The sequence below is a fragment of the Girardinichthys multiradiatus genome, chromosome 15, assembly GCF_021462225.1.
Source record: "Girardinichthys multiradiatus isolate DD_20200921_A chromosome 15, DD_fGirMul_XY1, whole genome shotgun sequence".
Lineage (NCBI taxonomy): Eukaryota > Metazoa > Chordata > Actinopteri > Cyprinodontiformes > Goodeidae > Girardinichthys > Girardinichthys multiradiatus.
Genome location: NC_061808.1, coordinates 9,784,913 through 9,812,377, shown reverse-complemented (window position 1 = coordinate 9,812,377; position 27,465 = coordinate 9,784,913). Strand labels below are relative to the sequence as shown.

The 27,465-nt window shown below is 37.4% G+C and overlaps 1 protein-coding gene across 2 annotated transcripts in view; it reads right to left on the bottom strand.

The window, feature by feature from the left end:
* LOC124882277 (regulator of G-protein signaling 6-like) overlaps positions 1 to 27,465 on the bottom strand; it is a 131,729-nt gene that overhangs the window by 24,015 nt on the left and 80,249 nt on the right. For both annotated transcript variants that reach the window (XM_047388565.1, XM_047388567.1), the window contains exons 4-6: positions 8,024 to 8,120; positions 3,926 to 3,976; positions 1,876 to 1,982 (exon numbers count right to left, since the gene is read on the bottom strand). In XM_047388565.1, coding sequence (XP_047244521.1) covers positions 1,876 to 1,982; positions 3,926 to 3,976; positions 8,024 to 8,120 — 255 coding nt within the window. The remainder of the gene's footprint in view (positions 1 to 1,875; positions 1,983 to 3,925; positions 3,977 to 8,023; positions 8,121 to 27,465) is intronic.

Here is a 27,465-nt window from a genome sequence, read left to right as displayed (position 1 = left end):
GATCAACATAGCACTGAAGAGGCTGCAGCTAATGAACAGTAACTTTTATCAGTAAGATTGAGATAAGGCAATTTTAATATAGTATGATTTTAAAGGTATAAAGGTGCTAATTACAGGGGAGGGGGTTACCAACTCTGTACCTGATGTCAGTTTAACCTCCCACTGTTGGCATTCAAATTCACCACTTTGGTAACTTCCTTACCAAAGTGGCAGAATTAGCTGGGATATTTACCAAAACTGCTGAATTGCACCCTTCAAATCAGAGTCAACTTCTCTGTCTTAAAGAGTTGTGAACTACTTTTTGAGACGCGTATTAAAATAATTTTACTTCAGTTCAGACCCATTATTACTTGCATTGAGTAACCTATATCAAATACTGCCTCTGTGTATGACACAGTACATTGTGTAGGTATACTCTTATTGTCTGTTCAGGCTCTTTCTTTCTCATAGTTATGCATCAAAAAAGTTAATAATTACAAATATTAAAGTGCCATTTTAAATCAAGAAAACTTCAGAAGAAATTAGTTTACTGAAGGGTAGGCCTGTCTAGTTTGACAGAATGAAGAAATAAGTGTATGTAACCATCTCAATCCATTTATAATATTGGTAAATGGCCTCCACTTGTAAAGCGCTTTATCAAGTCAGACCCCAAAGCTCTTTATACTACAATCAGTCATCCACCCATTAGTACACACATTCACACCGTGACAGTGGTAAGTCTGGCACAACCACTGAGACAGGCAGAGCGGGGATTCGAACCGGCAACCCACCAGTTACAGGTTGAACCACCTGAGCCAGAGTCGCCCCATATTGGAAAATGTATTTTTTTCTAACCTTGCTAAAATGCAAATATACATATTTGTGACTGGAAATTGTGGAGCTTTATCACCTGGCTTCATAAACTCTGCAGCATGAGTCTTGGCAAGTAAACATAGAAAAAAAAATCCCACTATGGTGGCTACATTACACTGGGGTTTTACTTTGTTTTTTTGTTTTTTTATTTAACATGCTTGAGAAAAGAGATTTACTATATTAATCTTTGTCATCTACACTATTTTTCAAGTTATTTACATTATTTGCATCAAACTAATATTTTGCACAACTTTGTTTTGCATTTATTAGTTATGAAGTATGGTTTATGACTGACTCACTATTTTGCTGTGTTTATATATGTTTATAAGCAAAAAAGCGTATTTTTAAAATACAACAATAAGGGATTAGGTCAAGAGTTTTCCAAACTTTTCAGCTTTTAACAGCAGACACAAAAAACAGCAAATGTTTCAGTTTGTGAGGTATAAAAGTTTTGTAAAATTTCAGAGAATTACCATATATTTTAGAAACAACAAAAATCCACAAAAGAAAAAACAAAACAAAACATTGCACTTCAAACAGCAGCACTAACATTTTAATAGTAAAAGACACTGTGTAATATTCTGTTTTCTGCATTCTGTATTTTAAAATCTTGAATAACGTAAATGTGTTGGTTTCTGCAGCTTCTTACTGCACATTTTTGAGGTGTCTAAACTTAACAACTGCAATAAGGAATCATTTTTACCTGTAAACCTCTAAGTGAATGTTCAAAAACATAAATGTAATATTAGCGAAAACATCTACATAAGATGTAAAATAATTATTTTGTCTTTGTTCTCTTTGTTCTTTATATATATTTATGTATCAGTATTTTTGATTCAGTTATATTGTTACTTTTACTTTAGACAGTAACCTTATTGTTTTTTAAGATTCAATACATTTCCTTTGTTCTTACTGTAATAAGCAGCATTTCTTCATTTCAACAATAACTGTAGTTTGCAGCATTCCAAGTAACATGCGCTCTAACATATTTTCTTGATGTTTTAATTTAAACTTCCTTCTCACCTGGAAGCGGTATAAAGTGCCATCATCTCTGAGGCAGAGGACGTGATCAGAAATGGGAAAAAAGTACCCCTGAGCTGCAATCAGACTCCCAATGTGCATGGCCTCAGCTGTGGGGGAAAAAAAAAGTACAAATCAAATACAGTTCCTTTGGATCATACATGAGAGATCCAAGGTATAATCTACACAGTAAACACAAAGTTAGAGCAACAAATTCTGATTTATTATACGAAGCCCTGGCCAATTAAACAAATAATCTACCAACAATCCCTGGGTCAGGCCACTAGCCCTAATTAATGTTGTACTCTTACTTCTTACAACTGTTTCTAAATGCTCTTCTACAATTTTAACTTCAGTGTTCCTACGCATTTTTATGTTAGAATTTAAAATCTTTCTGGAGTTAATTTTTTCAGTCCTTTAAACCACTTTTAAAGCATAAAACAGAAATGCGTTTTGAAAACATGACATGTCCCACTGGGAGGAGGCCCAGGGGATGAGCCACGACACGTTGGAGGGACTATTGTCCCTTTTCCACCTGCTCGATATGGCCCTACTTGACTCCACTCGGCTCTTTCACATGTGATGTTAACAGACTGCTGTTCACTGATTGGCCATGCGAAGAGGACAAATGAGAAGGTTTTTGTTGAGATTGTGCTGGGAAAAGTTTATAAAACTCAAAAGCGAATACAATTATATTAAGGACCACAGTGGCAGGAGCAGGTCATATATGTAACTTTACCATTTACAAACCATAAACCATGCCAGAAGGCTGACAGAAAAGGAAAAATCAGCTTTCTGAATTACATGCAGGCAGAGCGATGTATTTAAAAACACCCTACACCAACTAATCACACATGGAATCACCTGTTCAGAGACACAAAACAATACCACCATGAACAATGTGTTTGGTTCAGACATTTTATCTACGGTCCTTTAGCGAACCAGCGTCTGCAGGAGGAGGGAGCAGGCAGAGAGCAGCTGCCCATAATCAGACTGCCAAACGGAAGGACGAGGTCGCTGAATCTGCGGAGCACAAATATGCAATATCCAACCTAAAACTGACTTCAAATGTCATAAGCCCGTGGTTTTGCGCTTTTACGCTTGTCCTTGTTATTGCCATGGATAGGACAAAAATGTCCTCATCAAGCCCAAAATTGTAACTTCTTCAGGCAAACTTTGGACCTTCACCAGTCGAGACAGCAGCGTCCCTCCTCTCTGCTTCTCCTGCCATACCCCCTCGCATCAGAACCTCTGAGCCTTATCTATAAGTTCTGGCTGGGCTGTGGTCCAGATAATTATCCTATTGGATCATTTTAGACATAAAAAGCATAAGACAGTCTTGCATATATATTAATACAAACGTAATTAGTATTTAGTTTATGTTTTTATTTCTATTTATTTTTATCATTTCATGCAGATTACTTTAATATGACACAGTGACGTTAATAGCAGCACAGCTCTACACTCATGGCTGGAGGCGGGGCTTCAGCCACCATAGCTTCAGCCGTTGGCGGGTCAGTGGAAACACAACAGTTACCGTACCGAGTAGAGCGAAACCAAGTGGTGCAGAGCCAGTGCCGGCTAAAACGAGCCAGTGGAAAAGGGGCATATGTCTCCAGGCTGGCCTGGGAACATCTTGGGCTCTCCCCAGAACAGCTGGACTAGGTGTCTGAAAATAGGGTATCTGGGTGTCTCTGCTGTCCCCGTGACCCAGTCCCAGATAAGCGTAAGATGACAAGTATGAGTACATGGCAGATATTCCTTCAGTGGGCAGGCTTTAAATATGGAGCATGGATGTATGGAGAAATGTAATAGGGAATTAAAGTAGAAATGCAAATATTTACGAAACTTTTTCCTTTTACAAAATTCTTCCAACTAGGGGATTACTTTTTTCTCCATACTGCAGAAACTCCATACCTTAAAGAAAAAAAAAAGTTTCCACCCTAATGTTTAGATTAATTTAGACAATAAAATCTTGTAGTATTTACAAGGTCACCTCCACTGTGTGGACTTCATATTGATAGTTAACACAAATCTTGTTTTCAAAACATACCTGAATCCTCTACGGTCAAATTCTTCATCAGCCACTGTACTATATCTGCACCTGCAAAAAAAATTAAACCATGTAACTTACATAGTTAAAAATTGATTGTGACATTTTAAAGGCTAAAAGTAAGTGAAAGAAGCAAAAATTCAACTTTGGCCATTTTTGTGACAACTTTTGGGAGTTTTTTAATCTTCCTGAAATCAATAAAAGATTTAACTGAGTGTTACGCTTGTATTGTAAAAACGGAAAAAAAAAATTTCCATAATTGTAATTTTTGCACAAGGGATCAATATGTCAATGTGATGTGCAGACCTCAACTAGACATGCCTAAAAAGTCTTGTTTCTCCTGCAGAGAATTATCTCATTTATGCTTCCCTGCTGCTCTCCTGAATGAGACGCTGTTTAATTCCCCATCATTCATTAATTCCCCAGGCTGAGGCACATGGATGCAAACATTTCAGCTTCTCCTCATCACATTCATCCACTGCTGTAGTATTTGTGTTTATTTATAGGCTCAGCTCATGGCATTTTGGGTGATACATCTTGCATTGAGAGAATGACAAAGAAAAACGGTGGAATGTTAAAAGCTTCCCTTCGTTTCCATTGTTTGTTTAGGATGTTTCATAGCCGACTACAATACATCCTTCCTGCAGTTTTCAATCATAGCCTACAGATAAGGTGCACAACATACAAAAGGTTCAATAGGTTTGAAGTCTTTTATAGCTGATTTTACACTGTATTTACACATTTTGACCAGCATGCACAGCAACAATCTGACAGCACTGAAGCAGATAAACGTTGACTGCCTTGCTTAAGGGTCCTATGATAGGAGGACATTACTCATTCTCTTCCTGCCCTTACACAATCTTTTCCAAACAATTATATGTTGTCCTCCCACCTTCTCTTCAGCTATGGAGAAATTCTGCTGTGAAGTAGGTGCAGAGTCTTCACAGAACCAGAATATGTAACTAAAGTCCAAGGGTGCGACTCAGCCAAACACAACTGCTGTTTTTTGTTTGATTGTTTTCATATGTAAGATTGTCGTTTTTATTTTGCTTGGTTCGACCCATTATTTCTTCTTCTTTTATCCATTTATTTATGATTGTCATGGCCTGTCCATTTTGCTGACCCACTACTGCTCTACTGATACAAAGTTATCCAGACCCACTATGCTGTTTTCCCTAAGCTGCCAGGACAACAGAACCACAAAAAATATGTATCAAAAAGCATTTGATGTCCAATCTAAAACCTGTTCCAAAGTATGCTACAAAATACATAATAAAGAGCGAAGAGCAAAGATTTGCATGAATGAGAATGTCATCCCTATCAGAACTGTGGTCTGTCTCTTACACACAGGCAAACCTTCAACCCTAATTATAGGAGACAGATTATTCAAGAGAATCTATTCAAAACCCCCAAGTCTAAAGCCTGCGTCTTTCATATGCAATTCTTAGTCCAATATAAAGGTTTTAGTTTATGCCACTTTAAGTCTCAACGTGATTTACACTTAAGTCACCAGCATTGCCACTGATTGACACACTGATTCAGATGCCATGGGGCTTTATTGCTGCAGGTCATATTTTGGCTGATTTTTAAGTTTAAGCTGGAGGCAAAAGGTTTTTGCACACATAAAAACACTCGAATTATGTTATATAGATATATAGATCAATAAATTGATAGCTATAGATATCTATATATAGATATCTTCTTCCACTCCTCCAGGATGACATCACAGAGCTGGTAGATGTTAGAGATCTTGCCCTCCTCCACCTTCCATTGGAGAATGCCCCACGTCTGTTTCATAGAGTTTAGGGCTGAAGACATGCTTGGCCAGTCCAACACATTTACCTTCAGTTTCTTTAGCCAGGAAGTGGTCATCTTAGAGGTGTGTTTGGGATCATTATGTCATAATACTGCCCTGTGGCCCTGTTTCCAAAGGGAGGGGATCACACCCTGCTTCACTATGTCATGTTGGCCTTCATGGTTCTCTCAATGAGCTGTAGCTCTCAAAAGCTGGCAGCACTCATGCAGTACCAAACTATGACATTCTTACACCATGCTTGACTGTACTCCTCAGCTGGTTGCCGCCACACATGCTTGACACCATCTGAGCCAAACAAGTTTATCTTGGTCTCATCAGACCACAGGACATGTTTTCAAAGATCCATGTCCTTAGTCTGCTTATCTTCTGAAAACTTTGTTGTGCATCATCTTTAGAAAACGCTTTCTTCTGGTATGACAGACATGCAGACCAATTTGATGCACTGTGCGGCGTATGGTTTGAGCACTGCCAGGCCGAACCCACCCCCACCACCCTTAACCTTTTCAGCAATGTTGGCAGCACTCAATACATCTATTTTCAAAAGACAGCCTCTGGATATGATACTGAGCACCTGCACTCAACTTTTTTGGCAGAGCCTGTCACTGAACCCTGAATCAGTGGACAGTCTGCCTGCTGCAGTGTGAGCAGTCTGCATTTTCACCATTATTTCCTTTTAGAGATATATTGAGAGGGAGAAAAAAAGAGCGGTTTGGTTTGTGCCTTTTGCAAAGACTGAAGATTGTAAACTGTGATGGATTCTTACTATAAACATAACTGAGGAGAAAACTCTATGCAATGAAATTCATATTTTACAGATGCAGAAAAAAAGCTTCAGCAGACAACAGCAACATTTTATTATGAAATAAATTGGGTTTTTGTTTTATTGTTTGGGGCTTTTAGCATGCTGGCAGCCTTTTAGAGTGGTAAAACGTAAGGGAATATTTACAATCAAGAACATATAGAAAATGCTAACTGTATATAGAAGTCTGCTAACTGTTAATTTCTAATAAACAGTTTGAAACACTTTATATGTTCTTAAGTTTGTTTCACTAAAATACCAAACTCCAACTTTGAGCTATTTGTTACCTTTGCTAATCTCTAACATACCCAAACAGCTCAACAGTGCAACTCTTCATGAATAAATACCATTTTTTACAATTAGTTCTGAAGTCCATTGTGGCCCAACCCTACCTTTCAACAGTTCAGATTCAGCAGCTCTCCAGCTTAACAGTATGAAAGGATTATTCTGATGCACATGATATAATCATCAGTCTTGTAAATGTAAGATTAAAACTAAATATTTGTGCAAAACTTGCAGACAAAGCTACATGAGTGGTTTATACCTATATGGCATGACCATTCTGGATGAGTAAATTTCAGTATTAGCAGCAATTTAAATTCCAATATCTAGATCAGAACCAAACCAATGGATGTGAGCATTTCTAGAAAAAAACATAACTGCACAAACATCTAGTATGTTTTTGGCAAATGGTTTTAAAAAGGCATCTTTGTAAAACATAAATATTTGGCTCTGAACTGAAGATCAAACTGTCTCCAGGTTTTTACTAACTATTCTTTCAGTAACTGTTGTAGAAAAACAACTTCATAACATGACGGTGCCACCACGCTGTTTGGCATTAAAGATAAGATATATAATGATCATATACAGAATTTGATTTCCTCCACAAAGGTCATGACAGTTATGATCAAAAAGATCTTTTTCATTGGAAAGTTCAGTTTCCCAGGTTCTGGGACTTATTTTAATTCCTTTTGTAGATCCAATGACTTTGTTATGAATATTTAACTGAGATGGGATGGGACAGCTTTTTTTTTTTTAAACATTCAGTACCTTAAAAAATGCTTTTTACTTTACAGAACATTTCAGATACTTTTAATGTTTCTTTATGTCAGGGGGCACAAAAGGTATTTCTGAAAGACTTGTTAACAAAACAGTCTTAGTACAACAATTTAGAAAATTGCTTAAAGATGGAGAGTTCAGCTTACTGGCAACTTTGGTGACACATTAAAATATGTTTAACAAACTTACCTGAGACTAATTAAACTGGAGGCACGGTAAACTTTTAAGCTTTCCAGAAAAATGCTGAACAAAAGAACTGAGCATTTTGCAGGATGTCTTTGTCTTTCACTCATCTGTTCACCAGACACTTACTGTCATTCAGTAATGTACCTCCACAGGTAACGTTTGTACCACTCAGTCCCTGTCACTACAACTGTCATTTCTGCTACTTCATGTGTCATACTTTCCTCGCTCCATTTTTTACCTGTAACAACACTGGGGATCTTGGTCATGAAACTTTTGACGGTTCTGATGGGCACACCCTCTGTCTCGTCCTGGATACGAGTGACAATGTCTTCAATCTAAAGAGAACATCAAAGATCAAAATCATAGAAGAGAAAACTCAAAAGGTTAAACAGGTTAACATGAACAAACATCATTTTGAACAAAGGGACTGTTAACTGGGCTATATTTAGCATTTTAAAATCAACATCACTGCTATAGTATTGGGCGGCATCTTTGCATTATGTGACATACTAAATCCCTGATATACTAAATTACCAAGTTTGCTTGAAACACTAACATTTATTGGTCTCATTTCACTTTAGCTTAGCTCTACCATCCTGCATGTAAATACAGATATACTGTAGCTGATGCCTAATTAAACTTAAACCTCTTTATGAAGAGTTGCCAGAACCCTTTTTCTAGGACATCAGCCTCTGTGTTGATTAGCCGTGCCCTAGTTACAAGTCTGATATACACAGTTAATACTGTTGTCGTAAGGTGTCTGGTAGTAAATTGTTAATTTAGTGTGCAAGTCCATGATTAATGGACCAGAACATAAGGCCAAATGTGGATTAGTGAAGGGAGATGTTGCTCCTGCTGAGTTTTTACCTTCAATGTTTTGCATCATTCTCATATTTCTTCTCATATCTGCCTTTTATTTTTGCCGGGATTTTTCTCTTTAGTTAAGTTAGACTTTTTCAAGTTCTGGTCATTTCACCCCTTCGTAAATAATCTGCTCACAGTCTTCAGGAAGGAAATCATTAATATCTCCCAGCATAATCTGTCTCATGGTATATTCATACAAGGAAAGACCTTTGGTCCGCTTGTTTGGTCCGGATCAAAAACGGACTTAAATTTTTTTTTGGTTGGTGCGGTTTGCTTTCGCATTGTACTTTCTGAAAGTGAACTATTAACCTACTTGTAAACAAAGCCACAAGGGTGACGATCATTGCACCCATTGGACAGAATTGACGGGGGTGGGACACAGCGCAGACCTGGAAATTTAGGAAAATAACTGTAGAAGTGCAGCGTGCAGCAACTCTGTTCTGTATATTTCTGCCGTTATTACAGCTGCAATATTTATGTTGAGAGTCAAGAACAGCTCATTCAACGTAGATTTTGCAAAGTTCTATTTAAAATTTTGGAGAATGCATGTGCCCTGTTCCACAACATGCCAGTAGCGTTGCTAAGCAACATACAGCTTTTCAGGTATGATTTTACGACAACGTATGCCTTTGCTATTGGCTACGGTGGCTTGTTAAGTCAAAAGAGACGTACGTTTTCTGTAGTTGGTTCAGATTGGGGCTGGTTCGTATTCAGACCATAAGCGAACCGCACCAGAGTCCGTTTGGAAGCTACCGAGACCCCATCAAAAAGTGGGTCTCGGCCCAGTTGCCTGGACCAATGGAGGAAACGAACTCTGACCTGTTTAAAGCGGACTAAAAGTGGCAGGTGTGAATACACCCTCAGTTACTTTGATTTGATCTGGAGTCATAATCTGTCCTGTTTTGCAGGAGTCAGCTGGTCTATATAGGGATCATAACCACAATAAACGGGATCAAGTTGTAATGTCATGTTGAGGAAATTTAATCTTAAACATGAGATAAACATTTTTATGATCATCTACATTGTTCATCTACTACCAACAGGCAAAAAGCTGATAAAATTGTACTGGACGTCAACATGTCACACTGTTAGCTCAACTAAAAATCTTGAACAATGAATGCACAGCAGGGAAGCTGTCACATGACAAGACAGTCCCAGAAGGTTTCTGATATTGTGTTGTATTTGTCGTAGGTCGTCTTAGTTTGCGGGAGCTGCTAAATCGACAGTCGGGGCATTTGTCCCATGGAACAACTACAGAACATTGTTACAAGGTCGCAAGGAGAGAACAAGGGGGAACCCAGCTTAAAAAAATGTCATGTTATAGATAATATTTCACGTTTTGTCTTGCTAACTCCTAGATAGACCATCACATTTTAACAACCTGAGGACTGTATTCTCTTTGAAGCAGTGGTAACATTGAACTACAGGCTATTTTGTAAAGCAATGTCTTATCTTAGAAATACAAGCTACTAGGGTCGTGCAGAGAGCTAATCCCAAAATATCCCAACTAAAGAGTTTTTTTATATTGTTGAACTAAGTCAGCTATAGCAAAAAAAAAAAAAAAGGACAATAACTATAACAATGACAATAACTTCAGCTTAGATAAGTGCATTCTTCTGATTTAAAATAGGTTCAATTAGAACAGCTCATGCTTGTGGACCATTTATGAGTGCACAGATGTAAAATACAATTTGTTTTTCACTTTGCACTGAAATAATGAGATAATACTTTATGTACTTTTGTTTTGATTGCAAGGTTGACACCGCCTCTCTGCACAGATGCTTTTTGTCTGCGGCAGAGAGTGGGAAGTGAGAAAATTGTCGCTTTGGAGACAGCTATCGCAAACTACCACACCACTCAGCAGCTATATTTAAACCCTGAATCAAATGCTGACCTCTGAGGATGACAAAGGGATCTGTGTTTTTTTTTTTTTTTTCTCTCAAGCGCACTTGATCAAAGTAAATTTCATTTGAACAAAAACGTGCACACCCAGACATGCATACACTGAGCTCTCATTGAAAACGTATTCAGGTTCACCTGGGTCTCACCAAATGTGTTGTGCAGCAAAGTCTAATTTTTTGTGAATTTCTGACCCTCCAAGCTTTGAATATATTTATAAAGGGAAAGTCAGCTGTCCGTGGAGGATAGCTCCAGCAGGCAACTTACCTTTAATAAGTGTTAATATGGTTTCATTATCTGCTTATTTAGTTGCAACTTTTGCAGGGAGTTGCCTCAGCTTATTTTCGCAGCCAGGTCAGAAGTTGTTAAAAATATTTAAAAAAACATTTCCAGAGGAAACAAAAACATTTCTGAGATTTTTGAAGCTGGTAATCCATTCATCTATCCAAGTTTGTGTCCTGGGGCTGACAGGTCGATAAAAGAAACCAAGACATCCCTATCTATCCTCATTGGGACTTTTCAGCTTACTCTGGGAGATCCAAAATTGTCAACAGACCAAAAAGGGTTTCATAGTTCCCCCCCAGCAAGTTTTAGATCCACTCCGGGGTCAAATCCTGTGTGAAGTGGAGCTTTTTGATAGAATGGTCCTGTGGGCTATTTTCTCTTTCTCCACTCCCCTCGGCTCTTCCTGGTGATTTCAATAATCTCAAAGTGCTATGTAGAACAATCCAGTCTAGGTTTTATTAACTGAAAAATTTTACAAAACAAATTAATAATTGGTCGATTGACAGTATATACGGATGAAAAATTAATGGCTGCATTGATTTCATTTGACAATGAGAAAGGGAATACATTTTTTTACATAGATTTTTTTAGCTAAACATCTCCAGACGTGGAAAATACACCAATCGCATTCCTTGAATATGCAATAAGCAATAGAATTCAAGTTATTAAAACCTTTTTCACATTGATTGCCAATGCCACCCTGGGAGGTTAGCTCTTACAAACAACCACCACTGTGTGTGGAAAGGAACATTAAGATCGGATGACCTGCAATCTGGCAGCCCAGAGCACAGCGTGGGAATGCTAAGTACCGGCATCATAATCTGGCTTTTGGAGACTTTCATCAAGAATTTGATCAAAACCTGAAAAGATATCTGCAAAGTAAAATCATCTAGTGAGAAATGAAGTCATGAAAAATTACATCTCTTTCGAGATCCTTTAGGCATTTGGTGAACACAAAAAATGAATGGTTATACATACGAGGCAAAAAATAGCATTTCAAAACAAAGCAGAAAACGTTTCTGTCACACTTTGTATAAGGAGTACTCAAGATACTGGTGGACCACAGGAGATATTTTTGGAACTGCATAGCTTAAGTAAGCATTTCTTTTTTTTTTGTTTTTCAAACCGTGTCCTGTCCAGCAGAGTAGCGCTCAGATTTGTTGTCTGAGTGCCAAGAAAAAGCCCAACAGAATTACTTTCACAAATGGAGCATTACAGCTAACGCTTTAAAGCTCTGCTTGATATTTATAAAAGAAACTTTATTGGAAACTGCTTTGGGATTATTTCAATTGTTACAGAAATGGAGACAGAAACAAAAAGGAAAAAATAAGAAGCACAAACGAGAGAGGTGGGGCAAAAAGGTAAAAGGGAGAGAAGGAAAAATGAATGGAGGAGAGAAGAAGGATGAAGAGAATACAAGATAACATCCTGCTAATAAAACAATCCTGATGGCAGTATAAGTTATTTAAAAACCAATGTTTATCTTTCTGAAATAATGGTTTCTTCATAAATTTCCAAGTGTCTCAAGATATCTGCAGTTCTATGTCTTTATACCAGAGTAAAGGGCTATTATATTTTTTGCCCCACTAATATCAGTGATAGGTTAACTTAGTTGTAAACTATAGGGCAACAATGCTTTGGTTTTTTTTCTTGAATGTATAAAAACATGTTTGTCCTATATTCTCCTTTTAGAGGTGTTCCAATTAAAAACAAAAAATTTCCATCAAATTTAGAACAAGGAAAGCATAGGTCAAAAGAGCTTCAAGAAGCCCTTGAATCTACAAAACGACAGCAAACGATTTAAGACAACAGTTCCAATGCCAGCAGCGATTTTTAAAAACAAATTTTTCTTACATTAGTTGACTGATGGAAAAAAATCAGTGCTATTAGGAGTATTAGGAGTTGTTCTAATTGCATACTTAATAGATATTTAGTAGTAGTAGAAAGCTTCATTAATCATGTATGATTGAAAAGGGCTCTTGGTGATATATACACTTCAACCGAGGTTTCTTAGATATCAAAGTGCATTTTTTCTGGTGAAATAAAAGCAGACATTTATGGAAGAAAAGCTCAAAATCACATCTTGTTGACTTTTCAGCACTTCCAAGCAGGTATGAGATTTTAGAGACAAGGCTTCTGCTTTCATCTCTGACCATCAGACTGCACTCACCCTCCTTGTTTTTTGTTGTCCAAAAAAGAAGCTGACCAGCACAAGCAGAAGCACAGGCTAAGCACTGTGCTTCACAATCAGTGTGATTATATGATTCCAAAAGGACCTTGATGGTGTGGAGAGAAATGTTCAAATGACTAATGGCTTCTGCTGTCATGACCAATCGATTTCTTCTATACCAACACAACAGAGTTTGTTGAAAATCGCAACAGGGAAAAACAAGCTGGATAAATAAAAAATATATTAAACAAACCACATTTCTATAGAACTATCCTTTTGTATAGAACAGTTAAAAACCTTTCATACAAGAAGTACGACAGTAACCTTATGTAGACTGAAACACCAAGTGAGATGTTCTTCTAGTACTGAGGTACTCCCATGATCTGCAGTTCTATAGTATGCCTGGGTAAATCTCTTGTACACACAACTAAGTTGTTCATTGTATGTTTGTTCACACAGCGTTTGCATAGTTCATTAAACACTTTTCCAAACTTCTGCACAACTCTTCCTCTTTACTATGTTGATACCTACAGGTCCTTCTCAAAATATTAGCATATTGTGATAAAGTTCATTATTTTCCATAATGTCATGATGAAAATTTAACATTCATATATTTTAGATTCATTGCACACTAACTGAAATATTTCAGGTCTTTTATTGTCTTAATACGGATGATTGTGGCATACAGCTCATGAAAACCCAAAATTCCTATCTCACAAAATTAGCATATTTAATCCGACCAATAAAAGAAAAGTGTTTTTAATACAAAAAACGTCAACCTTCAAATAATCATGTACAGTTATGCACTCAATACTTGGTCGGGAATCCTTTTGCAGAAATGACTGCTTCAATGCGGCGTGGCATGGAGGCAATCAGCCTGTGGCACTGCTGAGGTCTTATGGAGGCCCAGGATGCTTCGATAGCGACCTTTAGCTCATCCAGAGTGTTGGGTCTTGAGTCTCTCAACGTTCTCTTCACAATATCCCACAGATTCTCTATGGGGTTCAGGTCAGGAGAGTTGGCAGGCCAATTGAGCACAGTGATACCATGGTCAGTAAACCATTTACCAGTGGTTTTGGCACTGTGAGCAGGTGCCAGGTCGTGCTGAAAAAGGAAATCTTCATCTCCATAAAGCTTTTCAGCAGATGGAAGCATGAAGTGCTCCAAAATCTCCTGATAGCTAGCTGCATTGACCCTGCCCTTGATAAACACAGTGGACCAACACCAGCAGCTGACACGGCACCCCAGACCATCACTGACTGTGACGGTCTCCGGGCAAGCAGAGCATTAATCAGAAAGGCAGCCAGCAGTCCATTAGTAACTCTCGAGGAGTTGCAGAGGTCCATAGCTCAACTGGGAGAACTCATCAACAGGCCTAATAATCATACATGTTAATCACCAATTGTAGGGGACACAGTAAACATGCAGAAGATGGTGCTATGGTCAGATAGGACCAATTGAATGTTTTGGACTCCATGCCAACATTGCATGTGGTAGAAAACTGCAAACCATCCTTAACACACCACCCTGTGATAAAGTATGGTGGCAACAGCATCATGCTATGGAGATGCTTTTCTACAGCAGGGACTGGAAAGCAGGTCCGTGTTGATTGGATGATGGATTGAGCTAAGTACAGAGCCATCCTGGAAGAAACCCTGTTAGAGGCTGGAGGTTTGGTGGAGAGCTTCACCGTCTAGTGGGACAACAACCCTAGACATACAGATGCTTTCAATCTAATCTGACTGAACTTGTTTTGGGCAAAACATCTAATCTATAGATATGCAAAGCTGGTAGAGTCACAACTTAAAAAAGACTTACAGCTGTAATTGTAGCGAAACATAGTTCTACAAAGTGTTGACTGAGAGGGTTGAATACAAATACACATCACACTTCTAGATTTTTTTCCTTTTCTTTTTCTTTCCATTACACAGTTAAGCACCATTTTGTGGTTGCGCATCAAATACCCTGTCTCCATAATGAAGCAGGTATACAGGTCCTTCTCAAAATATTAGCATATTGTGATAAAGTTCATTATTTTCCATAATGTCATGATGAAAATTTAACATTCATATATTTTAGATTCATTGCACACTAACTGAAATATTTCAGGTCTTTTATTGTATTAATACGGATGATTGTGGCATACAGCTCATGAAAACCCAAAATTCCTATCTCACAAAATTAGCATATCATTAAAAGGGTCGCTAAACGAGCTATGAACCTAATCATCTGAATCAACGAGTTAACTCTAAACACCTGCAAAAGATTCCTGAGGCCTTTAAAACTCCCAGCCTGGTTCATCACTCAAAACCCCAATCATGGGTAAGACTGCCGACCTGACTGCTGTCCAGAAGGCCACTATTGACACCCTCAAGCAAGAGGGTAAGACACAGAAAGAAATTTCTGAACGAATAGGCTGTTCCCAGAGGGCTGTATCAAGGCACCTCAGTGGGAAGTCTGTGGGAAGGAAAAAGTGTGGCAGAAAACGCTGCACAACGAGAAGAGGTGACCGGACCCTGAGGAAGATTGTGGAGAAGGGCCGATTCCAGACCTTGGGGGACCTGCGGAAGCAGTGGACTGAGTCTGGAGTAGAAACATCCAGAGCCACCGTGCACAGGCGTGTGCAGGAAAAGGGCTATAGGTGCCGCATTCCCCAGGTCAAGCCACTTTTGAACCAGAAACAGCCGCAGAAGCACCTGACCTGGGCTACAGAGAAGCAGCACTGGACTGTTGCTCAGTGGTCCAAAGTACTTTTTTCAGATGAAAGCAAATTCTGCATGTCATTCAGAAATCAAGGTGCCAGAGTCTGGAGGAAGACTGGGGAGAAGGAAATGCCAAAATGCCAGAGGTCCAGTGTCAAGTACCCACAGTCAGTGATGGTCTGGGGTGCCGTGTCAGCTGCTGGTGTTGGTCCACTGTGTTTTATCAAGGGCAGGGTCAATGCAGCTAGCTATCAGGAGATTTTGGAGCACTTCATGCTTCCATCTGCTGAAAAGCTTTATGGAGATGAAGATTTCATTTTTCAGCACGACCTGGCACCTGCTCACAGTGCCAAAACCACTGGTAAATGGTTTACTGACCATGGTATCACTGTGCTCAATTGGCCTGCCAACTCTCCTGACCTGAACCCCATAGAGAATCTGTGGGATATTGTGAAGAGAACGTTGAGAGACTCAAGACCCAACACTCTGGATGAGCTAAAGGCCGCTATCGAAGCATCCTGGGCCTCCATAAGACCTCAGCAGTGCCACAGGCTGATTGCCTCCATGCCACGCCGCATTGAAGCAGTCATTTTTGCAAAAGGATTCCCGACCAAGTATTGAGTGCATAACTGTACATGATTATTTGAAGGTTGACGTTTTTTGTATTAAAAACACTTTTCTTTTATTGGTCGGATGAAATATGCTAATTTTGTGAGATAGGAATTTTGGGCTTTCATGAGCTGTATGCCAAAATCATCCGTATTAAGACAATAAAAGACCTGAAATATTTCAGTTAGTGTGCAATGAATCTAAAATATATGAATATTAAATTTTCATCATGACATTATGGAAAATAATGAACTTTATCACAATATGCTAATATTTTGAGAAGGACCTGTATATCTTGCTGAAAGATAAAATGTCAGCCATGACAACAAGGCTTAACATTTTTAAGCAGCGCTACCTAGGAACTACATTTTAGTGGAGATCAAGCTCCTCTAAGCAATGATGTTCTACATGCTGACTAATTGATGGCTGAGGGCAGGCTAAAAAACAAGCAGACATAACTAGCAATCAGCAGTTTGTAAAGTATACCTGCAGCATTTCAAACAGCCATTTGCATAGTTTAACTCTTACTCGGATTTTTAAACAATAAATTCTCATGATGCCCTTGTCAAATGTAGGCCATCCTTTCCTCTAATTTCAGAATAAATAGGTTGACTCACCGTGCTCGGTTACGCAACATTTTAAGAGAGGTTCTCAAAGAAATGCTACAGGCAGATCCAAGTAGTGAAATCATGACTGCAGCCAAACTTAAAACCCACTTTAAACTGCCAGCACAGGACACTGAGTACACTCTTTTTTCTAATTTGTGAAGAATCTCAGAGTTTAAGTATTAGCAAGATGGATTTGTTTTATTTTTAAGTACAGAGATGTGATCAAGCTGCGAAAACTGAAAAGGTCACTGTAGAGACATTTGTGGCTTATTCTTCAGATGTATGATTAAAAACAAATACTGCTGCAAGACTGAATACACCTCAACTCAAAAAGATTACTTGGAAATATTGATATTCACATGTGAACTAACCAACTACATTAGTACATCTGCAAATTACCTTCACAGGTTCCTGTACAATCAACTGATTGCAGCATGTTTCTCAGAGCTTTCAACAGCACTTACACAGAGCACTCGCAAAAGGTCAAGTGCCAACAAGGAAATAAGAAATGGGAGAGTGCATGAAGGGAAATATTGAGAGCAACCACAAAAGATGGAGGATTTTAAAGCTGCAATTAATGCTGCATCATCTTTCCAAGTTATTTCATGTTCAATAGACAATTGCTATAGAAAACCATAAAAAAAACGTCATAATGCAGTAATGGAAGTTTGGGAATGCTTGACATTGACCATAAATTATCTTTCAGCTCCTTGGGGAAACCAAAGGAAAAAAAAGAAACATTTATCTGCAAAGTATTTGAGTTTAAATCAACTATATGAATTTAAGGTAATAGTTCCTTTCTGAGATCAGCATTCCTTCCAGTAGCTTCCTGCATCCTAGAGTTAGAGCGTTAAGTTCTCTGTACAGTCACAGATAAGTTTTCTTACCGTAAACCTAATTACAATCACACTGAATTTTAAAGATTAGGACTGTCAAAACTCATTCCACAGATTATGACTACATAATTATTCTTGATTCTGCTGAATCATAATAGTGGCTATAATAGCGGAGTTAATAATACCCTTTTATTCTGTAAAATATTTTTTTTTCTTAGAATGCATTCCATATCAAACATCCTGTTTTCTAGTCATTTATCCAATAGGACTGACATTTCTAAAAATAAAAAAAATTGCTTTCAAAATGTGAGGATCTTCAGAATGTTTTCATTTATATAGCCACTGCAGGACTTTAGGAGTCAGGAGGCTAAATTTCCTGTTTTCATTGTATGTTTATCATTGTATTTGCTTGTTGTTCCCACTTGGTTCTATAAGGGTTGCAAAGAGGCTGGAGCTTGAGTAGACAATCGGTGAAAACCCTGGACAGGTCCACACTCTTCCAGCCAAACAGAGACAAACAAAGCAAACCCTAGACATAGACTTGTTCCTAACATGCACCGTTTTGTACTTTGAGATGAATTCTGGAGTACCTGGGGGAAAACAAGCACAATCAAAAGACACAAGCTCCAAATAAAAAGGTTCCAGCCAAGATTTGAACTGGTGAACTGTCAAGACTACAGCATTAACAGCTCGACACACTATGTAGCTATTTAACAGGCAAGAAATAATTTAAAATTCCCCTTGCACATTTTCATTCCGTTTATTTTTTAGAACTAATGTCATCTCAACGTCCTTACAAAACAATAATGTTAAATTCATGTCTAAATATATATTCCAAATAGGTCCATTTACAATTCTAATTAAATTCATTACAATACATGCAATTCATCATCAGGTTAATGTACAGTTACATAGAAATTAAATTAAAGACCCATACTACAACATAGATTCAAATTATCATTAATTCACAATTAGTAACTCAAAGGAGGTCTAACCAGTTGCATTGAGTCACTGACTTTTCAATAATTCCCCATCCTGAGCAAGCATGCTGCCACAGAAAAACATGCAAACCTTGCGTTTGGTTTGGATGGGAGTCTTTTTCCTAAAATGTCTATGAATAACCCACATCCTCTACCCATGCCTGTGAACATAGCCTTTAAAACTTTTTATCTTTAACACCTGAACTTGATTTAGAAAACCTGATTCACACCTTTACTCCTAGCAGATTCCATTAATGCAGAAACTAAAAGGTTGGAAAACATCACACCCATCTCTCCACTAGCTTCCTTTTTAAAAGTGATTTTCAAATACTTTTATTATTTAAATGACCCAGCCCCTTCTTATGTTTCCCATCTCATGGTTCTTTATGTCATAGTGCAGTTCTCTCTAATTATCTATTAAAATACCTCAGATTGGTTACTACACTGTTTGGTTATAAAAGCAAACCCCTAGCTTTTAGCTACACTAATGCATTTTCCTTGATTTTATGTGTGATCTTACTTCTGTATGTCGTTTTGAATCTCTATTCACTTTACATACATTTGCTTGATTTTTTTTTTTATTATTTCCATTAGTATGATCCGAACATGAGGTCTTGAAGGAAATGAAACCAGGTTGTTTTTTCTTAGATTTTTTAACCCTTTCTCAAACTGCAGCTTTCTAAATAGTAAATTGTTCACAGCTTTTTACCAATATCAAAATTGTACTGTGCACCAGTGCCATGTTTTATTAAACATAAAAACATTTTTACATTTTCTCTGCAAAGTTTGCATGTGAAGTCATCTATTCAGTTAGCTTTATAGATACAATAGTCTAATGTTTTCATCTTGACATTTTTATGTTGTTTTTATACTCAACTTTGGACACTGAGTATAAAATACGTTATTTTATTATTAATAGGTTATAAAACTGGTTATTTCAAAAGATTTGTTTGCATTTTTATATTGCAAAAATATAAATTTCTTAATATTTAAAATAGTTTATCTCTTAATTACAACATATCAGTAATAAGATTATTAAATACAAAAATTACTACATTTTCACAATTTGTCATCAATAGGAAATTATTTGCATATATTTTATTCAAATTTTAAATAGAAAGGTTTAGATTACAAATATCTTTTTATATATATATTTCTAATGCAGGACTAGTGGTGCTTTTATTTTATTTTTTTCAACAAAGTTGGCAGACAAGAAGTGGGTTGAAGAGAGGGGGACATGCAGCATAGGTCTCCGGGATCAGGACTCCAACCTGGGATGAGTCCCAGTTGCGTCGAGGACTGAGGCCTTCGTATATGGGTTGCGTGCTCAATAATTTTTTATTTTTTTTAAAGGAAATTGTCAAATCAACTCTGGGCATGCACAGCTCATGGTTATATACTTCCCATGAGAATACTGAGATAAAAGTACTTTGATGATCTAATATATCATGCAAGATATCTTTCCTCATTTGAGACAAGAATTACCATACCAACCAGTCAAACGTAAAAGGTAAAATTAGTTGTATCAAATACTAAATGTGGAGACTTTAATCAAAGTTGGTGTGTGTGCTCATTCTATTGGTGCACACCATCACACAAAAACTGAGTTGATGTAATGACTCATCATAGAAGTGGTAAAACCGATTGCCTGTGGACTGCACAGGTTCACATCTGAAGGTCAGATGCGACGGCTATGTGACGATAATGAGATGTCCTGCTGTTTTCAGGCTGCTGCATCTGGCAGCAGGTTGACGAGACTCTTAATGGAAGTTTAATGACAACAGGATGGCTTTGCCACAGCTGACTACCAATGCTTCACTGTTTGACAGCTGATGCCACCCCAAAGTAATTTTTCAGGCTTTTCAAGTGAGCACTAAGATTTGTCTTTGCAAAAATAGAGCTGCAAATCTTTCGATAGCAGCTGATTTATTTGAGAACGGGAAACAAAACGCCAACATTCTTTTACTTTTTGACTCTGGCAAATTCAAAGGCTGTTTTATACAGAGAGAAATGTGATAATTCACAGTAAATACGTGCAATTCATCTAAAGTGGCCTGTGGGGAAACAACAATTCTTTAAATCTGTGTAATGGTGTGTATGACTTCAACAACCTTGACAGAAACATGTTTTCTATTCTGAATACAAATGTGGCCTTGAACACCAGCAAAGCAGAAGTCCAGATTTACAAAACACAAAAATTAGCGTAACATAAGGCTAAAAAGTACGTAGAGTTCTTTGCAAAAGTATTGACACCTGTTGAACTCATATTTTGCTATAACTACAAACTGCAATTAATTTTATTAGTGTTTAGGGGTTCACCAACAGAGTTGTGCATAACTGAAGTGGAAGAAAATTATGTATGGTATTCAATTTTGTTCAATCTGAAAAGTGCGGCATGCATTTGTGTTGAGCCTCCCTCAATCAAAACAAATCTATAGAGTAAAGTTCTAGCCCATTCTTCTTTGCAAAATTGCTCAAGCTAAGTCAGCCTGGTTGTGAACAGCAAATTTTAAAGTTTGCCCATATATTCTCAGTTGGATTTCTGTCTGGACTTTGAATGGGCCATTCTAACAGTACATTCGTGGTCTGAACCATTCCATTGTAGCTGTGTTTGTGTGTGTAGCATTCCTGTCTTACTAGAAGGTGAGCCTCTGTGGAATATAAACATCTGCACCTCATGATACTGCCACTAACCTGTTTCATAGCCGGGATGGTGTGTTCATTGTGATGTGCAATAATAGTTTTCTGCCATACAAACTGTTACTGCACATAGCATTTTACATGTAGGTCATAAAGCTTAAATTTAGTCTCCTCTGACCAGAGCACCTTACACATTTTTTCTGTGTCCCCCTAAATGGTTTGTGGCAAACTGTAGAAGAGACCTCTTATGACTTTCTTTTAACAGTGGCTTTTCTTCTGCCACCCCTCCAAAGCCAGATATGCTTGACTAATAGTTGACCTGTTGGCTTTATATAGAAGCATTAGAGTAAAGGATGAAGAAGCAACTTGATTTGAGCAAAGAGAAAGTATGTGTACTAATGTCATGAGGCTGTCTGACATCTGAAGCTTGGCCATGCAACAGGATGGTGACTACAAACTTGTCATTAAACCTAAATCATCTGAATGAGTAGATATTAGTCTTAATAGTCTGTCTTAATTTCAAAAAGGCACTAATTGCCACTGGAAACAAAACTGGAAAACTGTCATTGAAATCCTAGGAGAATAATTGCTTTAATTTTAAGTTTCAAACTGTATTTTTAGCAAATGCTCAGGGGAGTTTTAAGACATTTGTGTCTTCCTGAAAACAATTCCCCTCATTATTATCAGCTGATGGGTGCTGGATTAGAGGTCTGCTCTAAGACTGTTACACTTTTAATTGTCTGATGATAGCTCTTGCCCTTGCAGGACAATGACAAACCAGAATGTACTCAGCAGCATAACTCAGCTTGGTTCTCTTTTAAATTGGTTGCAGTCAGTGGTTGTAACTCTATAGATTTAAGGACTTTTAAATCTTCTTTAACACAATTTTTAACCTTTAAATTGAAGTCAATGTTGTAATGACTATACCTTTTACTGCAATTAAGGATTTGATTATATGCATGTTCCATGAAGGTCTGCACATTTAATAAAAGTTATCATTGGAAGTCCATTATTCTGACCCATGACATATAGTCTTTAACCTAGATATGCATAAACCCCCCATTCTCCCAAGGAAAATGTGTTTTATTTGTCCACAGTGGTCCAGAAAGGAAAGTATTCCATTTACCAATGTCCTGCAAATGTGGATGTGGCCCTTTATCACACCTGAATAATATGAACAGTCATCAAGGGTGTCTGCAAACCTTGATCCCCTGCTCTAAAGGTAATTCAACTATTTGGATCAGGTATGCTGAAACAAGAAAGCCTAAATCTTCCACGATCCCCAAGTGTACAAAAGATATCAGGATATTGTGATATAAATGAATGCCACCATGATAAAAACATTTGAAAACGTTTTTTCCCTTTAATGACACATTCTGTACAGTACAACTTAAAAACAAAATCATTAATGGGACAACATCTAATCTTAAATCTGCACACACAAATACTTTGTTGAACCTTTTCACTCATTTTCAGCATTCACCTCCATTTGGTAAGATTCTATGAACACCAAGGTTTTCCAAATCTATGAGATAGTAAGGGTAGCTTCCTGTGCACAACCCTGTTCCTGACTCTGGGAATGCTTTTTCCAAAACTTTATTTTTCTGATAAAGCTATACTTTTGTTGATTTGGATGTATCCTTGGATTCACTGTGAAACTAAAAAAATCCCCCTTCATCTCCATCCTTCTTAAGATTTAAACTTGGAACAGAATTTGAAACTTTCAAGTTTTTTGAAACTCTAAATTTGAGCTAATGAAGATTAACCCTAGAGCCTGATGTGGCCAACAACGAGTCACGGTGGGTACGGCATTTCTTTGATGATGCACAGTATTGGTTGTAACAAACATATCAATTGAAATTGTGGCCCAGATGTTTAGGTCTGGTTACATTAGACCACAAAACATTCTTTAAAGTAAGATATAGGATATTTAAGCCAAGTTTAGCTTAAATCCTTGGAAGAAAAGGATGTCATTTTGCAACTCCAAACCTGACATATGTACTATACAGCTGATTTTTGTAAATTGTAGAATACAAGCTGTACATCTTGGAAATTTCTGCATTTCCTCTTAGCAGCCTCTCTGAAAGGTTTCTATTTTCTATCTTCAATAATTCCTGGAAATCTTCCAGTGTTTCTAGTAGCTTTACTATATTTTCTTCAACCACTGACAACCATATTCACAGTGCCATGTTGTACATATGTGGTGGGTTTTTGTGCCCTTCTCATGAGCGATATCTTTCTAGAATGAGATCATTTGAATCCTTTATAACATTTCTGCAAACTGAGTTCAGCTCAAGGATGCAAAAGAGCAAATGTCAGCAGAAACCTTATACAACAATTGAACTTTATCGATGTCAGAGGGGTATTAAAAAAGCCTAAATATGAAACTTGAGATAAAATATGCCTCAAAGTATTAGCTTGTCATGCTAAAATTGGAAAAGAAAGTTCAAATGAAACATGTAATTTTTAAAGTCACAAATGCCTGGCTTGGTGTGCCTGGTGTGGACACCTTTAACAGTCAGTGCAACCTAAAGCGTAAGGTGGACATCTTAGACACACATATTTAAATGCAACTCAAATATTGAAGAGCTTTTGGTTTTTAATCATACAAATAAATTCAAAATGTTTTGATGCTTCCTTAAAAATATCTAGCTACAGTGATACAGCAACAAAAACCTTCAGAGATACTTCGAGATGCACAAAAACATTGTACTGCCATAATTGTAGTGCCAGCAAACAAATACTGCGAATGCAGATGGAATAAAAGGGAAAAGATATTGTTTATCACCAATTACGCCTGTGAGTCCTCAACTTTCCTAAAGCCACAGGAAAAGTCACAAAGTGCTCTGATAATTATGCTGGTCAACAATAATATGCCCCATCATTGAGGTATAAATTGCATTTCTGTCTCAATGCAGCTTTGCCAACACAATTTAATAATTTAAGCTGAACTTGCAATATACCTCAAGTCAAACAAACACCATTTTTTGACTGGGGGACAAAGTTTACCAGTGGAAAAAAGCGGAAAATTAACCTAAATCAAATGCACTCTGAGAACGCATCAGTTCAGCAAAGTTTTTATTGGTTTAACATGGTAATTTCTCCATTGTGCTATCAATAAAGTCCATCTTACAAAGAACACCAATATGCCTGAAATGACACTTCCAATCCTGGCATATTCAAAGTAAACCAAAATCTCAACAGAAAGCTCTTGAAGTCCAACTATATCAAGGTCAAAGTTAAAAAACAGCAAATCATCATTTATTCTCAAAATGAATATGACCCAGAAAATGTATGCATTGTACACATACATTTTCATGACATTTTTGTATCGCATCGGTTTTCCTTTTTTGAAATGACATTTTTGACCATAAAATAAAATAATCCTGTAAATGTCCTTTTCAACATTTGCATAATTATTCCTTTTAGTAACGTGACCTCTGATGCCAATTCACAACATTTATTTCAGAGAAACTGCATCTTATACTAACATAAAACTAATAAGAGGAGAAGCACTGATGATTTTCTCTCCAGAAGAGGATTTTTTTTTCACTTCCATCTGAGTTTGTTGGCAAAATTCATTAGTTTACAACTGGTGATCCCCTGCTGCACAAACTGAGTGAATCAGCACAAAGCACTCATTAAAACCTTTTATCGCAGCAAAAATTTAAAGGGTTCCAGACACACACAACAAAGAACATAGACAGTGGAAGTAAACAGTCTCACTTGTTTTGGACTTGGTAAGACTCTCCTTGAAGCTTGTGGAAGTCTCATTAATCTTAAAATCAATCAGGACAACATTATGACTGACAATTTCAATATTTCTGCAACATAATGTTCAACAATATTTTTCTTATGCTTGTCTCTCACACCAAACCTCAGAGTGAAACATGTAAAGAAGCATTTGTAGTTTATTAATATGCAGCTGAGAGCATCAGCCTTGAAACCTCCACACATCATCTTTCACTCCATATACAGCTTCAAATATTTCAGCCGCAACTGAAAAATATGTGATTTTAAAAAAAGCATACATGGCACCAATATACTTCAGTCATACCCTGACTTACACCAAACAAACCGAGCACACATTTCATGAATGAGTACTTTGAACCATTTGTGTTGTGTTTATGTGTCAGGAATGGCAACACTGTGCCCAGTAATGTCTCACTGCGCTGAAAGCATGGCTGTAACAAAATACTTCAACTTGATAAGATGTCAGGTTTAATTCAAACCTTGTTCTGTATAAAAGAGAAGGTTGAGATGTGTTGGTTTTGGAAATGGGACTCATTTCTGAAGATGGAGCAGAGAGTCCTCAAAGTTCCTACAATCTCAGAGAGAAAAATAAACTAAATGTGTATTTAAATACACATAGATGTGCGTTGAGAGACAAACACTGAAGGCCAAAGTTCATTTTCTATATAAACAAAATGTCCAAAACAAGTTCTCCATTGTCTTAATACCAGCATAGCTTATCTTATTTATTTTGTCTAAACAAACCAGTCAGGCAGGCCTGGCTCAGTAAAAAGTTGTTTTAAAACAGCCAGAAATATAATTTAGTCCAAAACTAACAACCTGTCTGTCTGTGTTGTTTAGTCCTTCATTTATGTTCAGATCATTTAAAATTCCCACCTAGTGGGTGGCACAGCCGTCAAGGACAGGCATCTGGCTTCTGTTAGATGTGATGCAGGCTGTGTCTGATCAAAGCCCACTGGCAGAACCAAAGAAAGAAAAATGTTGATGGACGTGACTGGAGGTTCCCGCAACCCAGACTCTGGGAAGTAGTTTATATGCAACAGAGAAAACTAAGATCAGAGAAATTGTCAATATCCCAGCTCTTTCTGGGATTAAAGGCTGAAATTTCAATAAGGGACCATCTTCCCCTCTTCCTTCACCTATATTTCCTTTCCTTGCTCATCTTTTGTTCCCATGCTTTCTCTTTTTTTTAAAAGATCTGCCAAAGATGAGAAAAATGTTTACATGAGTAAGATTAAAGTCTTATGGTTCTCTGACTCACTAAGTGGAAAAGATGATGTGCACAGAAGAAGCTAATGTGTGAAATATGGTGAAAAGAGCATGCCACTGTTCTCAAAGTAGAGTGGAAAAAAAGAGACAGAACATCTATGGATACAATGGTGTTTAGTTGTTAGTTCTTTAAATGTAAGTTCAGACCAACACAAATGTAATCATGAGGGGTTTGTTGATCTTTACTAGGAATTTGTGCTTCGGTCAGATGAGAATAAGACTGAACGTCTTGGCAATAAACACTTCAGCTGGCTCTGGCCTGAAACACCAGATTACTTTGAGAAAAAGCAACTCATGCCTACTTGTTCAGTTTGGTGGAAGCTCTGTGATGCTGTGGGCCTTCAACTATTTTTCTTAGTTTTTTGTTTTCCTCCAAAATGTGCTGGGAACCATGTTAGAGTGCATGGCATCACCAACTCTCCATACATCACACACTCTAATAATGGGATATTTTAATAAAAAAATATGATGGACTCCTACAGAAAACTAAAACATTTTCATTATTGGGTATTTTAGCAGCATAATTATCCAAAACACATGCCCAAATCTACGAATCTATGAATCTATGAAGTCAACCTTCTTCCATGGTCATCCCAGTCTCCAGGCTTAAATCCAAAAAAACATGAGAGGTGAACTGAAGAAAGAGGGCATTAAGGTTGATCCCAGATACATAGACAGCATAAAGAGGAATTGTCCAAGACCCCTTTCAACGTCTGCTCTAAACCTTGTGAAATGCTATGGGATACAAACTGCTATTCTGTTGGCAAAAAAGGTTTGTACAAAGAATTGAAACTAGAGTTACCAACAATTGTGACAGCAAAAACAGTATTTTTTATGCAATTGTAAAAAACAAAAAAAAAACATTTTGGTAAAAACGTCCATAAATTAAAGATTTTTTATGTGCAGTGTGATAATATGCTGCTGCACCTCTATTTAAATGCAAAGTTTTTTGATGTCAAAACCTCTAAATGTCGGAGAAGGATCTTGGGTCGGACCAAAGTGCAGACAAGAGCTCGGTAGCCGCATCATAGTTATTTCCTCAAAGGCAAAAACGTAACAAAAACA